The sequence below is a fragment of the Chiloscyllium plagiosum genome, chromosome 39 (assembly GCF_004010195.1).
Source record: "Chiloscyllium plagiosum isolate BGI_BamShark_2017 chromosome 39, ASM401019v2, whole genome shotgun sequence".
Classification (NCBI taxonomy): Eukaryota; Metazoa; Chordata; class Chondrichthyes; order Orectolobiformes; family Hemiscylliidae; genus Chiloscyllium; species Chiloscyllium plagiosum.
In genome coordinates this window covers 8429464-8442045 of record NC_057748.1, presented here as the reverse complement: position 1 = coordinate 8442045, position 12582 = coordinate 8429464, and the positions used below count along the sequence as shown (strand labels likewise).

The 12582-nt window shown below is 39.5% G+C and overlaps 1 protein-coding gene across 1 annotated transcript in view; it reads left to right on the top strand.

Annotated features, from left to right (window-relative positions):
- Positions 1-12582, top strand: part of emc10 (ER membrane protein complex subunit 10) — a 44415-nt gene that overhangs the window by 16436 nt on the left and 15397 nt on the right. The window contains exon 5 of the mRNA XM_043679655.1: positions 10778-10959. Coding sequence (XP_043535590.1) covers positions 10778-10959 — 182 coding nt within the window. The remainder of the gene's footprint in view (positions 1-10777; positions 10960-12582) is intronic.

Below are 12582 nucleotides of genomic sequence, written 5' to 3'. Positions count from 1 at the left end.
ACTCTCTCCCCACCCCCCCCCTCCTCGAGCTTATCTCTCCACGCTTCAGGCTCTCTGCCTTTATTCCTGATGAAGGGCTTTTGCCCGAAACGTCGATTTTGCCTGTCCTCGGATGCTGCCTGAATTGCTGTGCTCTTCCAGCACCACTGATCCAGAATCTGGTTTCCAGCATCTGCAGTGATTGTTTTTACCTCATACTCCTCCACACCTATCTATCCATGTCTAAATGTTTCTTAAATGACAAAATTGTATTTGCTTCCACCACTATCTCTGGCAGCCCATTCCAGACTCTCACCATCTTCTGTGTGAAAAAGCTGCCCCTCTAGACACTTTTGTAACTCTCCTCTCTCACCTTAAACCTGTGCCCTCTAGTTTTAAACTCCCCTACCATCGGGAAAAGCTGTTGGCCACCTACCTGAAGACCCTGATGGGAGTTATGTACAGTCCTCAGGATGTGGGGAAGAAAAAAAATCAGGAGATAGAAAAGGCATATAAGAATGCACTATTAAAATTATCATCTAAGACTTCAATATGTAAGTGGACTGAAAACCATCAAATTGGTAACCGATCTCAAGAAGGAATTTGTGGAATGTCTGCGAGATTTTTTTTATTTGGAGCAGCTTGTAATAGAGCCCAGTAAAGAATAAGTATTTTTAGATTTGGTGATGTATCATGAGGTTGATTGTGGAGCTTCAGGTGAAGAAACCTCTAGAGGACAGTGACCATAATATGGTAGAATTCACCCTGCAGTTTGAGGGAGAAGTTGGAATTAGATGTAACAGTGTTACAATTAAGAGAAGTTAACTACAGAAACATGAACGAGCTGGCCAGAGTTGATTGGAAGGGGAACCTAGCAGGGAAGACAGTGGAAAAACAATGGTAGGAGTTTCTAATAGTAATTTGGGAGACACAGCAGAAATTCATCCCAAGAAAGAAGAAACATACTAAGGAGAGGGCAAGGCCAGCTTGGCCAGCAGCAAAAGAAAAAAACTTCCAATGTTGTGAAAATTAGTGGGAAGCCTTTAAAACCCAGCAGAGGATAACTTTTTAAAAAAAAATCAAGAAGTGGGTCGAAGATGAGATTTGAGAGTAAACTTGCTAGTAATATAAAAGAAGCTGGCAAGAGTTTTTTTAGATCTCCTAAGAGGTAAGTGAGATGCAAGAGGGGACATTGGACCACTGGAAAATTAGGCTAGAGAAGTAATAATAGGGAGCAAAGAAACGGCAGAAGAACTAAAAAGATAATTTGCATCGGTTTTTCACAGAGGAAGACACCAGGTTAGCTGAGTGTCAAGAGAGTCGGGGCAGAGGTGAATGTAGTTACCGTCATTAAGAGGAAAGTACTGGGGAAGCTGAAAGATCTGAAGGTGGATAAATCACCCAAATCAGATGGAATACACCTTAGAGTTCTGAAGGAGATAGCTGAGCAGATTGTAGAGGCATTGGTGGTGATCTTTTAGGAAACAGTGGAGTCAGAGTGAGTCCCAGAGTACTGGAAAGTGGCTAATGTAACGGCCATGTTTAAGAAGGAAGAGAGGCAGAAGACAGGAACCTATAGTCCAGTGAGCATGATATCTGTCATTGGTAAGATTTTAGAGTCCCTTATTATGGATGAGCTTGCAGAATACTTGAACGTGCTTGGTAAAATTAGATCCAGTCCCCATGGCTTCGTCAAGGGGAGGTTATGCCTGACAAAACTGTTAAAATTCTTTGAGGAGATAATGAGCAAGTCAGGCAAAGGAGAGCCAGAGAATGTTATGTAGTTGGATTTCCAGAAGGCCTTTGACAAGATGCCTCAGAGATGGCTGCTAAACAAGATAAGACCCCATGGTGTTAGGAGTAAGATACTGGCATGGATAGAGGATTAGCTGACCTGCAGAAGACAGAAAGTAGGGGTAAAGGGGTCTTTTTCAGGATGACAACCCATGATGAGTAGAGTTCTACAGGAGTCAATGTTGAGACTACAACTATTCACATTAACGATATGGAAGAAGGAGCTGAGGGCACTAAATTTGCATATGAAATAAAGTTAGGTAGAGAGCAGCAACAAGGTGTCAAACCTCCATACTCCTCATCTACCTGACCTTTCAAGTACAACCTGCCCTGCATTGTTGTAGAGTGTGCAGGTCATGCATTGCACTTATTAATCATCTCAGAACCCATTTAATTGGTATGGAAGCAGGCCATTCTTGATCCTATGGAACTGCTGAAGAAGAAGAGGTGAAGAGTTATTGTGAGTGGCTCATTTTGCTGTATTTCTTCCCTCTGTGCTTTCTATTTCACTGGACAATCAGTGAAACCAACTTTAACATTTTTACAGCTGTCCAGCTTAGTAGCAAGGAGTAGGAAATTAATCTTGGTTTTAACAGGTCTTTGTGGCTCACCGCTCAAACCAGGGACTGAAATCCATCGTGGATTAACTGAAAACTGCAGAGTGGGACCAAAGCTAATAAAACATCAAGCAATTCCAATAAAAGAATTAAACATCATGAAAGGGTAGTGTACACAAAAATTAAACCCACCTTTGACCTGACAGCTTTCTCTGTTTATTTCTTTTTTTTCTCATTAAAAGAAGTGCTTGCTGAAAATATAAATCATACATTATGCCAAATGCAAGTGGTTTTAAAAACAATCCGCTTGTATGCTAACTTCAGCTTCATGCACTCCCTGGTGACAGTTTTGAAAGTGCAAGTTCTTATTTTACTCACTGTGATCCCTGGCACATAAGAGCTTCTATTTTAACTGCTCACGTGGGGCTTTGATTGAATCAACATTCATACATTTATCTCAACACTTGATCTATCTTAATATAATCATATCTGTTTCTGCTCATTAAATGCCACACAGTCAACATTTACAGTCAAGAGACAAGATTCCATTAAGTCACTTTTTCTGGTGCATTTGCCAAGCATAGAAATATGCTCGAGAGATGAGGGGGAAAATAGAACATTCAGACCATTTAGGACTTATTCCAAGACCCAATCGAACTATTTTAATCTTTTCTTCATAATTGAAACTTATGACTTCCTTATGTACTACAAATTTACCTAGTGCTTTCTCAAAAAAATGCTTTTGAATGACTCTCTGTGATACTAAGTGGAGTCTGTTATATAAATGGGCAAGTATTAATTTGGCGTTTGTTTTTTAAAGGGGAGCTATATTCTACTTTACTACAAGAAAATGGTCACGCCTGGACACCTATTCAGTCATGCTGTTTGGAATTATTGCTCACCTTCTTGGATGATTGACTGTGTAGAATTTGCACATTCTCCCCGTGTCTGCGTGGGTTTCCTCTGGGTGTTCCGGTTTCCTCCCACAATCCAAATATGTGCAGGCTAGGTGAATTTGGCAGTGCTAAATTGCCCATAGTATTCAGGGATGTGTAGATTAGGTACCTTGGTCAGGAGTAAGTATAGGATAAAAGGGTTGGGGAATGGGTCTGAGTAGGTTACTCTTTGGAGGGTCAGTGTGGACTTATTGGGCTGAAGGGCCTGTTTCCATACTGTAGGGATTCTATGATTCCTCCATGGCCTTGGTGGGTAAAGGTCTAATGCAGTGCTCAGTCACATAAATTACAAATCTCTGGTTTGGTTTCTATTTTTTGCCAAGTCAACAGATCTTGGGCGTATCCATTCAGCTGCTAGAGTTGTTCTTTTCACTTATAGATTGAGTACAAATATTTGTTCTGTATATAGTGATTTTTAACAACATAAAATGTTTTGATGTGTTACAGGCATATTGTAATGCAAAATTTGACATTAAGCCCCGTCAGCAATATGAGAGCAGATGATCAAAAGCTTGGTTAAAGTACTTGGTTTTAACAAGTATCTTAAAAGTGCAGAGAGGGGCAGAAAAGCTTAGGGAGGGAATTGTAGAACTTGGAGCCCTAGCAACTGAAGACATGGCTACCAATAGTGGAGTGACTAAACTAAAACAATGCTCAAAAGACTTCAAAATAGAATGGAAAAAGCAGCTATTTCTAATGGTCGTTTGGCAACCCTCCCCCCCCCCCCAAGAACAATTTCCAGATATAGTTATTGGGTCAGTCAGGACTGCACTCATCCATGAAACCTTCGTTGATTAAATCACCTGTCATCACCTGCTGCCTAAACTTGTGTGAAGAATAGCTACTCACTACTGTCTCCCAAATGAAAATCTACTTTTGGTTAGGAAGGATGTGCATCAGGGAATGCACACATTATGCATAAAATTTCTAATCAAGAAAGCTAGGTGAAGAGTTAACAGCTATTGTAAAATGTGAGAGAATGGGGAAAACACTTAAGCTGGACCCTAAAAGACAAATTGTTGAGTTCCCCGATAGGTTAGTGAATAAAGGCGCATTTATTTATTATAGAACTTACCTTTGAGTGTCACAACTGATTTCATTGACCCTGAGTTTGGGATCAACGTAACTGCTTCTAATTATTTTCCAAGTGACTCTTGTTTGAAAAGTTTTGTGAACAGGATTGCTCAGGACAGGACCCTGATCTGCTGTGCCCTGCCAACGCTTGTGAACTGGACTTGTGTTACAAATGGCATTTGGACAATCTGCTGAAGTGAACACTAGCCTGATTCAGTGCATTTGGGAGCAAAAGGGAAACAGTTGATAAATTTAAAGCTCTGTAGCCTTAAATTAGGGGTAATTCAGGAAAGTTTTACCTCCTGTTTAAATTTTAAGCTAGTTTTCCAAAACGTTGTTGTCAGTATTTTTCTTAACATTCTGTTTATTAGAGCTTTCTATGTCTTTACTCTTTATCCTTCTGCTGCCATGGAGGTGTTAGAAGATAGAGAGTGGCTAATGTACCATAATTTTAAGAAAGTCTGCTGGGAAAAGCCAGGGAACTGTTGACTGGTCAGCCTGACGTCAGTGGTGGGTAAGTTGAGGGAGGGGATTCTGACAGACAGAATTTACGTGCATTTGGAAAGGCAAGGACTGATTTAGAGAAAGTCAGCATGGCTTTGTGCGTGGGAAATCATGTCTCTCAAATTTGATTGAGTTTTTGGAAGGGGTGATCAAGAAGATAGATGAAGGCAGAGCAGTAGATGTCTGCATGGACTTTAGCAACATTCTGCATGGTAATCTGGTTAGTAAAATTAGATTACATGGGGTCCACGGAGAACTAGCCAATTGGATGCAAAATTAGTAGGAAACAGAGGTTGGTAATACAGGGTGGTTGTTTGGACTATAAGCCTGAAACCAGCGGTGTGCCACAAGGATCAGTGCTGGTCCACTGTAGTTTTTTTAAAATATAAACGATTTGGAATGAGAATACAGGAGGCATGGTTAGTAAGATTGCCAATGATCCAAAATTGGTGGTAGAGTGGACAGTAAAGAAGGTTATCTAAGGGTACAATGAGATCTTGATCAGTTGGGCCGAGGAGAGCCAAATGGAGATTAATTTAGATAAATCCAAAGTGTTGCATTTTGGTAAGACAAGTCAGGGCAGGACTTAGACAAGTGGTCAAACTCTGGGAAGTATTGTCGAACAGAGACCTAGGAGTGCAGATGCACCTTGAAAGTGACTTACCAGTACACAGGATGTGAAAAAGGGAGAGCATGGAGTATGGGAGTTGGCACATGTTGTGATTGTACAAAATATTGATGAGGCCACTTTTGCAATACTGCAAACAATTCTAGTTGCCCTGCTACAGGAAGAATGTTATTACACTGGAAAGGGTGCAGAAAAGAGAGTGGAGGATTTAAGTTATAAGGAGAGGCTAGATATTTTCTCTGAAGCGTAGGAGGCTGTGGGGTGATCTTTTCAATGTTTATAAAATCATGAAGGTACAGATAAAGTGAATAGCCAAGATCTTTTCCCTCAGACAGGGAAATCCAAAACTCGAGGGCATAGGTTTAAGGTGAGAGGGGAAAGAGGTGCAACATTTTTACACAGAGGGTGGTGCGTATATGGAATGAACTGCCAGAGGAAAGGTGAAGACGAATACAATTGCAACATTTAAAAGACATTTCGATGAGTATGTGAATAAGAAATGTTTAGAGGGCTGTGGGCCAAATGCAGGCAAATGGGGTAGTTCAGTTTAGGAAAGGTGGTCAACATGGACAAGTTGGACAAAAGGGTCTATTTCTGCGTTCTATGTCAATAGAGTGATGCAGGTAGCACCAGTAACTACAGAGTTTCTTTCCATCAACCATGCAGATGAACAGCAGGGTCAGATGAAAATCAGTTTCTTAAATTATTTGTTCCTCTTTACCATCAGTTACAAGTCCTGAGTTTGACCTTCACCTGTCTTGAGTTTGATCTGGTTTCAGGCAGTAGTTGAAATGTCAGAGTTGACCTCGATGCCTGCTTGCCTACTGCCTCATGGCTCCTATTCCATGTTCCTAGCTTGTCTTTGTGGTCTTGTGCAATAGGATCATGCACTGATGGGGACACAACTGCAGTCAAATAGATCACTCAGGCTGTCCGGCTTGAATGCCTTGCAGGACAGTTCTTGTATATATGGAACTGTATTCTACTAAGAGTTGGGAGGTTGTGTAACAAGACAAAAGTTTAATATTTGGAGCAAACATGAACTCAGTATCACATGTAACAGGTGATGAATTTTGAGTGAAATGTGATATATGGGTACATTTCTGTACAAGATGTTAGTGACTGGGTCAGCATGTTTCCCCTTCCCTAGTAGGGTGATGTCATTGTATGTCAGCTTGCCAACTTGAGATATATATATATTTAGCTAACCACATGTTTAACAGGATATATCCTGTATTTTATTACAATGTATCATTTCCACATTACCGTATTAGTAGTGAAGAAGCTGCATAAATATTGGCGATGGTCTAAATTAAAATGAGATACTACCACTCCTTTGCAATCTTTCCAGTGTACTATCATCTCTTCCTGGATACGGTCATCTTGGCACCTTCTTGTTAGTGGTCAGATTGCTAGGCTTTTAAGGGGATACAGTGTTCCCCTTGGCTAACCTACTTTTTGGAATTGATCATATACATGGCGTCTCATCATCGCTCTTTTTGTAAAAGTTTGAAAGGTTTCTTGATGATATATTACGTTATGCTTGAACAGCATATCATATGGGTCAATGCATAAACTAAGGTGGATTGGGTCAGACGTTCAACTGATGATCTCTGTTGAGCTACTTGTTTTCAACTGGTATGGCATTTAGGGCACAACAGCTCAGGGTGAAGGAGGGGATAGATTAACCACGTTAACTGCACTTGCTGCCGAATGACTCTGGGAAAATACTTGATTATGGGGTCTGATAGGAGGTCAGCTGTAGTTGTGGAACTAATGACTCTGATAACTGACAACATGGTTTGGGCTCAAGAATGACTAATTGGCCCAAAATGCTGTAGGGTGACTGGTATCTAACCAACTGTACCATATTGTGAACCCTTCAGGAGTGATAGAAAATAAATTAGTATCATCAGAAAACTTTCATACTGGTATCAAGATTGAATTTTCTTTTGCAAGAAAAGGCTGAACTGGTCTGTCGCACATTGTTTCATCAAATTGTATTCTTTTTATTGTGCATCTCAAAGACCTGAGATGTGAAGCCAGCAAGTGTCTCAGCTGTCTTTTGTTTTGTTATTGTAATGTTAGATTAGTTTCAGTATGTATTAATTGAAGGACAAAGCTCTGCTACTTTACCCCAGCAGCATGCATTAAACATTCGTGTGCAGTGACTGGACTACTGAGATCTTCATTAGGGGTGCCCTTCCAGTTAACTTGATATTAATTCCTGCAATTTTCATGGTATGCTTTAGATTTGCTATTTCTTTTATGACTCAGTTCTGTAGATGAACCTCCAAGCTAACTGTAATCTTTAATACCTACTTTTTATTAGCTCAAGTATGTCATGACAGAGAGGTGATGTGCACTGTCTATCTGTAATTCCACTATTACATAGGTCACAACATCACTTTGGATGTTTCACCCAGTTCTCAATATAGTTGATTGTATGCTTTCTGCAAATTAAACTTTAAAAACAGACTTTTTCAAAATTGATTAAATTACTTGGTTTTTAATATGAAAATATAAATGTTTACCCAAAAGCGCACGCACGCACAAGAAATAATATTTATTTCAGCAGAGATTCATGGTGGAAAAAGGCACTTTTGGACAATAATTCGTGAAGGCGAAAAGGATCAAGCCTGATATACTCAAATAGCTATTGATGAAAGTTCTGGCATATGTAGATGGGTGTCACCAAACGCAAGAAATTGTCTCTGGGGTCTTTGCAGATGCGGTTTAGTCAGAAAACACAATATCAAGTGATTCAGTCACCCTTCAATGATCTAGATCCACATGGCTTTTAAGAAATGCCTTGGCTAAAAAAAAGTTCCATTGTGTCTTTTCAGTTACCTCTTTTTAAAAAAAACTCAGGTAATCACTGTTACTTCAAACTCAATTTCGTTAAAAAAGTTTTCAATGTGAAGCCAACATAACAAATGCATCACAGAACATAGTCTTCCAGTTCTATCAGGTGCTTTGTCATTGCTTGTCTGCCTCTCCCTGTTTCCGGTGTCTATTGATGCTGTTGCTGAACAGCGCTACATGTACAAACTGCGCTTGCATCCTAACAGTTGCACACTAGGCAGCATAAACCCGGTTCTCTTTCACTGCTCTCCCTCGCCTCCACTTCATCCTCTTCAAATGTGCATACACCAAATTATGTTTTTAAAAAAAACTTGAAATTTATCTATGTATAAAATGATCCATGTAAATATATTGAATACTTTCAAGGTAATTTCCAAACATTAATGTATGGCACTAATTTTTACAGCAGCTATTTCAAAGGTACTTTGTAGTTAAGAAAAGTTATGAGGTATCAAAGACAAAACTTGAACAATTTTAATTGAAGCACACAGGGAAGGCAGCCATTTTTGTGCCTCATTTATATTTGAATTAAGCAGTATTTTTACGAATGGGGCACAGCTAAACTTTGTTGTCTCATATTGTATTTTCTATCTGCTTTTTTCCGTGAGCAATGCCACAGTAGATCTAGTTGATGTAATTTGCTTTGTTTCTGTCAATGTGAACAAATTTTTTAAAAAATCCTGTTCTTATCTTTTTTATTTTAATTTCCATTTCCTACATTTAAAACCTTTCAATTATGTAATAAACTTTTAGCATAATATTTCATCTTGTAGATCAGTGAAATTAATTTAATGTTTAACTTGAGACATTTTCTATCCATTATTTTATGGTTGTTTTAAATAATTATTTCCTTCATTCTTAAGAAGTGTAAAATATTCGAGCACAGTAATGCATCTTCTTTGCACTACATAACCTTTCTTATCAAACACCTTATTATTTGCATAAACTGAAAATGGTAGATGCACTGAGCCAGTCTGAGAGCATGTGTGGAAAGATTCAATCACTTGGTGTTTTGAGTATGGAGGCTAGTTCAAAGCTTTCGTATTTTCACAAAGAACGTACTTGAGTCATTGCTTCCTCAGGTGTTATCCTAAGTTTTTATTCCTGATTTCCAGTATCTGCAGTTTTTTTTTTGTTTTCATGATACTCATAATTGTAAGTGTGAATTTGAAAATTTGATTAATTGTGCTTCAAAACAACATGAAATGTAGCTTTTTCAGTCAGTCAGGAGCCTTTATAATAGTCTTTTGGGTGAAACAGCATCTGCTTGGTCTGCCTCAAGAACTCTTCTATCTTTTCCATTTTATGTTTGCATAAAACCAGTCACCCGTGTGACTACCTAGAAGTGTGGATAATTTTTTTTTTTAAAATGCTATAACATCTGTTGTATTTATTATAAGCAACAAACTGTCCATTAATCTTGTGATGGGGCTGCTCAGTAGCTTTAGCCAAAGGTTTGTAAGTCTGATTGACTTCTTCTTTGATGTAAAAACAATGACTGCAGATGCTGGAAACCAGATTCTGGATCAGTAGTGCTGGAAGAGCACAGCAATTCAGGCAGCATCCGAGGACAGGCATTTTGCCTGTCCTCGGATGCTGCCTGAATTGCTGTGCTCTTCCAGCACCACTGATCCAGATTCTTCTTTGATGTTAGAGTGAGGGTTTCTTTACTAGACCATTACATGGAGCATAAGCCTAAGGTGTCCTTGTGTAGTGGTCGTGTCACTATCTATGGACCAAGAGGTTTGAGTTCAAATTCTACATGCACCAGAGGTATATAAGTAACATCTCTGAACAGATGATTAGAAAATATCTAAGCCTGTAATGTCCTAGCTAGTAGAAGTACATTTTATGTCTGATGATATGTTTGCTCTGAAGAATCCTGCAATGACCCAACTGCTAAGAGTACACCACCTTGTGTCTGATTATATGTTCGCTGTTGAAGTCTGCAAAACAGTCTTGAGACTGGAAGTGAGGTTGTGTTTGATGATAGCTTAATGGTTCAAGGTGCTAGTAGATGCAGCCAATTAATATACACCAAATTTAAACTACAATATTTACTGTCACTGGTGCAGCCTCTTGAACACTTAGGCTAGGGAAAGGAAACAACAAGCCAAAGTTCCCACTGTGGATTATTATGCTATGTTCCTGCTGAAGTGTGCAGCTGATGCCTGGCAAGTCTGGATAGGTAAGAAAATGACCACTTGTTAGAACTAGCAGTACCTGTGGAACTGCATGTATCAGTGTCTTCAGGAGTGGAGATTGATTGTTACCACCTCATAATACAAATAAATAAGAGAAAATATATTGAAAGTGTCAAAACTGCCCTGGAACGACTTAAGAAAAATTGAGAATTCTAAGCTATAAGTATTATTTTGGCTGCTGATGCTATTGTCTTTGTTTTAATTTTCTTTCTGTAGTGCTCTCTGGTTGAGTCTCACCTCTCTGATGTAATCACTGTTAACACAGATGTGTCTGGAACTATAATTGGTGTCTCTATTGTAACTGTGCCTGGATCCTGCAATGGAGCAGAGGTGGAAGATGTGGACCTGGAAGTATTTAACACAACTGTGCACCTAATGCAGCCAGTCTTGGCATCAGCGTAAGTATTTTTTGTATGTGTTTTCTTTGTAACATCTGTTTCATTGTGTGTATTTTTCTTATCTGATTTAAATAAATTGTTTTCCTATATTGATTGATCAAATATCAGATGACACGATAGGAGTTACTAAAAGACAAAACAGGTAAGCATATAAGGGGAGAATGAACAGGTGTAGTTTTTTCACCCAAAAGTTGGTACATGTCCAAGAATGTTACCAGGTGAAGGCAGTTAAAATAGATGACACAATTTAAAAGGGGCCTATGGGGCAACTTTTTTGATGTCCTCTTTTAAAGCTATAATGCTTTGAGGGAAAATAATGAGCATGAGAGGTAAGTGGAATTGACTTTGACTACAGAAGACAAACGAATGAGCTTGATGTCCATAAGTGTACTCAAGCAGCAATCATCAAATAACAGGAAATGTGATTATTTTCTTTTAATGTTTCCTGTAACCCAAGGATTACAAAGACTAAATGTAATGCCATTACCAATGTTTCAGCTGAGATTGGGCCACTTGGAATGGTTCAGTTTCCCACCCAGGACCTTCCTGCTCAGTCCAGTGCAGTTGTTCACTGAACCAGAGGAGCTCTTTGGAGGACAAGTTTAAAATTTAAAGAGTACTATAGGTGACAGCTTATTAGTCAATATTTTGAAGCCTCAAAATCCCCCAAAGACATTGTATGATAATGTATTAGAGTCATAGAGATATATAGTACAGAAACAGACTCTTCGGTCCAACTTTCCATGCCAACTAGATGTCCTAAATAAATCTGGTCCTATTTGCCAGTACTTGGCCCATATCCCTCGTATACCCATCCAGATGTCATTTAAATGTTGTAATTGTACTGGCCTCCTTCATTCCTTCTGGCAACTCATTCCATGCTCGCACCACCCTCTGTGTGAAAAAGTTGCCCCGTAGGTCCCTTTTAAATCTTTCGTGTCTCCTCTTAAACCGGTGTCCACTAGTTTTGGACTTCTCCACCCTGGGAAAAGACCTTGTCTATTTAGCCTATTCATGTCCCTCATAATTTTATAAACCTCTATAAGATCACCCCTCAGCCTCCAACACTCAGGGGAAAACAGTCCTAGTCTATTCAGCCTCTCCCTATAGCTCAAACCCTCCAACCTTGGCAACATCCTTGTAAATCTTTTCTGGACCCTTTCAAGTTTCACAACATCCTTCTTATAGCAGGGAGACCAGAATTACATAATTCCAATAATGGCCTAACCAATGTCTTGGAAATCAAACAATAAAGGCAGCAGTTGCGCAGGTTACTGCTGGATCAGACAGCCCTAGAATATAGAACATAGAAGAATACAGCGCAGTACAGGCCCTTTGGCCCTCGATGTTGCGCCGATCCAAGCCCACGTAACCTACACTAGCCCACTATCCTCCATATGCCTATCCAATGCCCGCTTAAATGCCCATAAAGAGGGAGAGTCCACCACTGCTACTGGCAGGGCATTCCATGAACTCACGATTCGCTGAGTAAAGAACCTACCCCTAACATCTGTCCTATACCTACCACCCCTTAATTTAAAGCTATGCCCCCTCATAATAGCTGACTCCATACATGGAAAAAGGTTCTCACGGTCAACTCTATCTAAACCCCTAATCATCTTG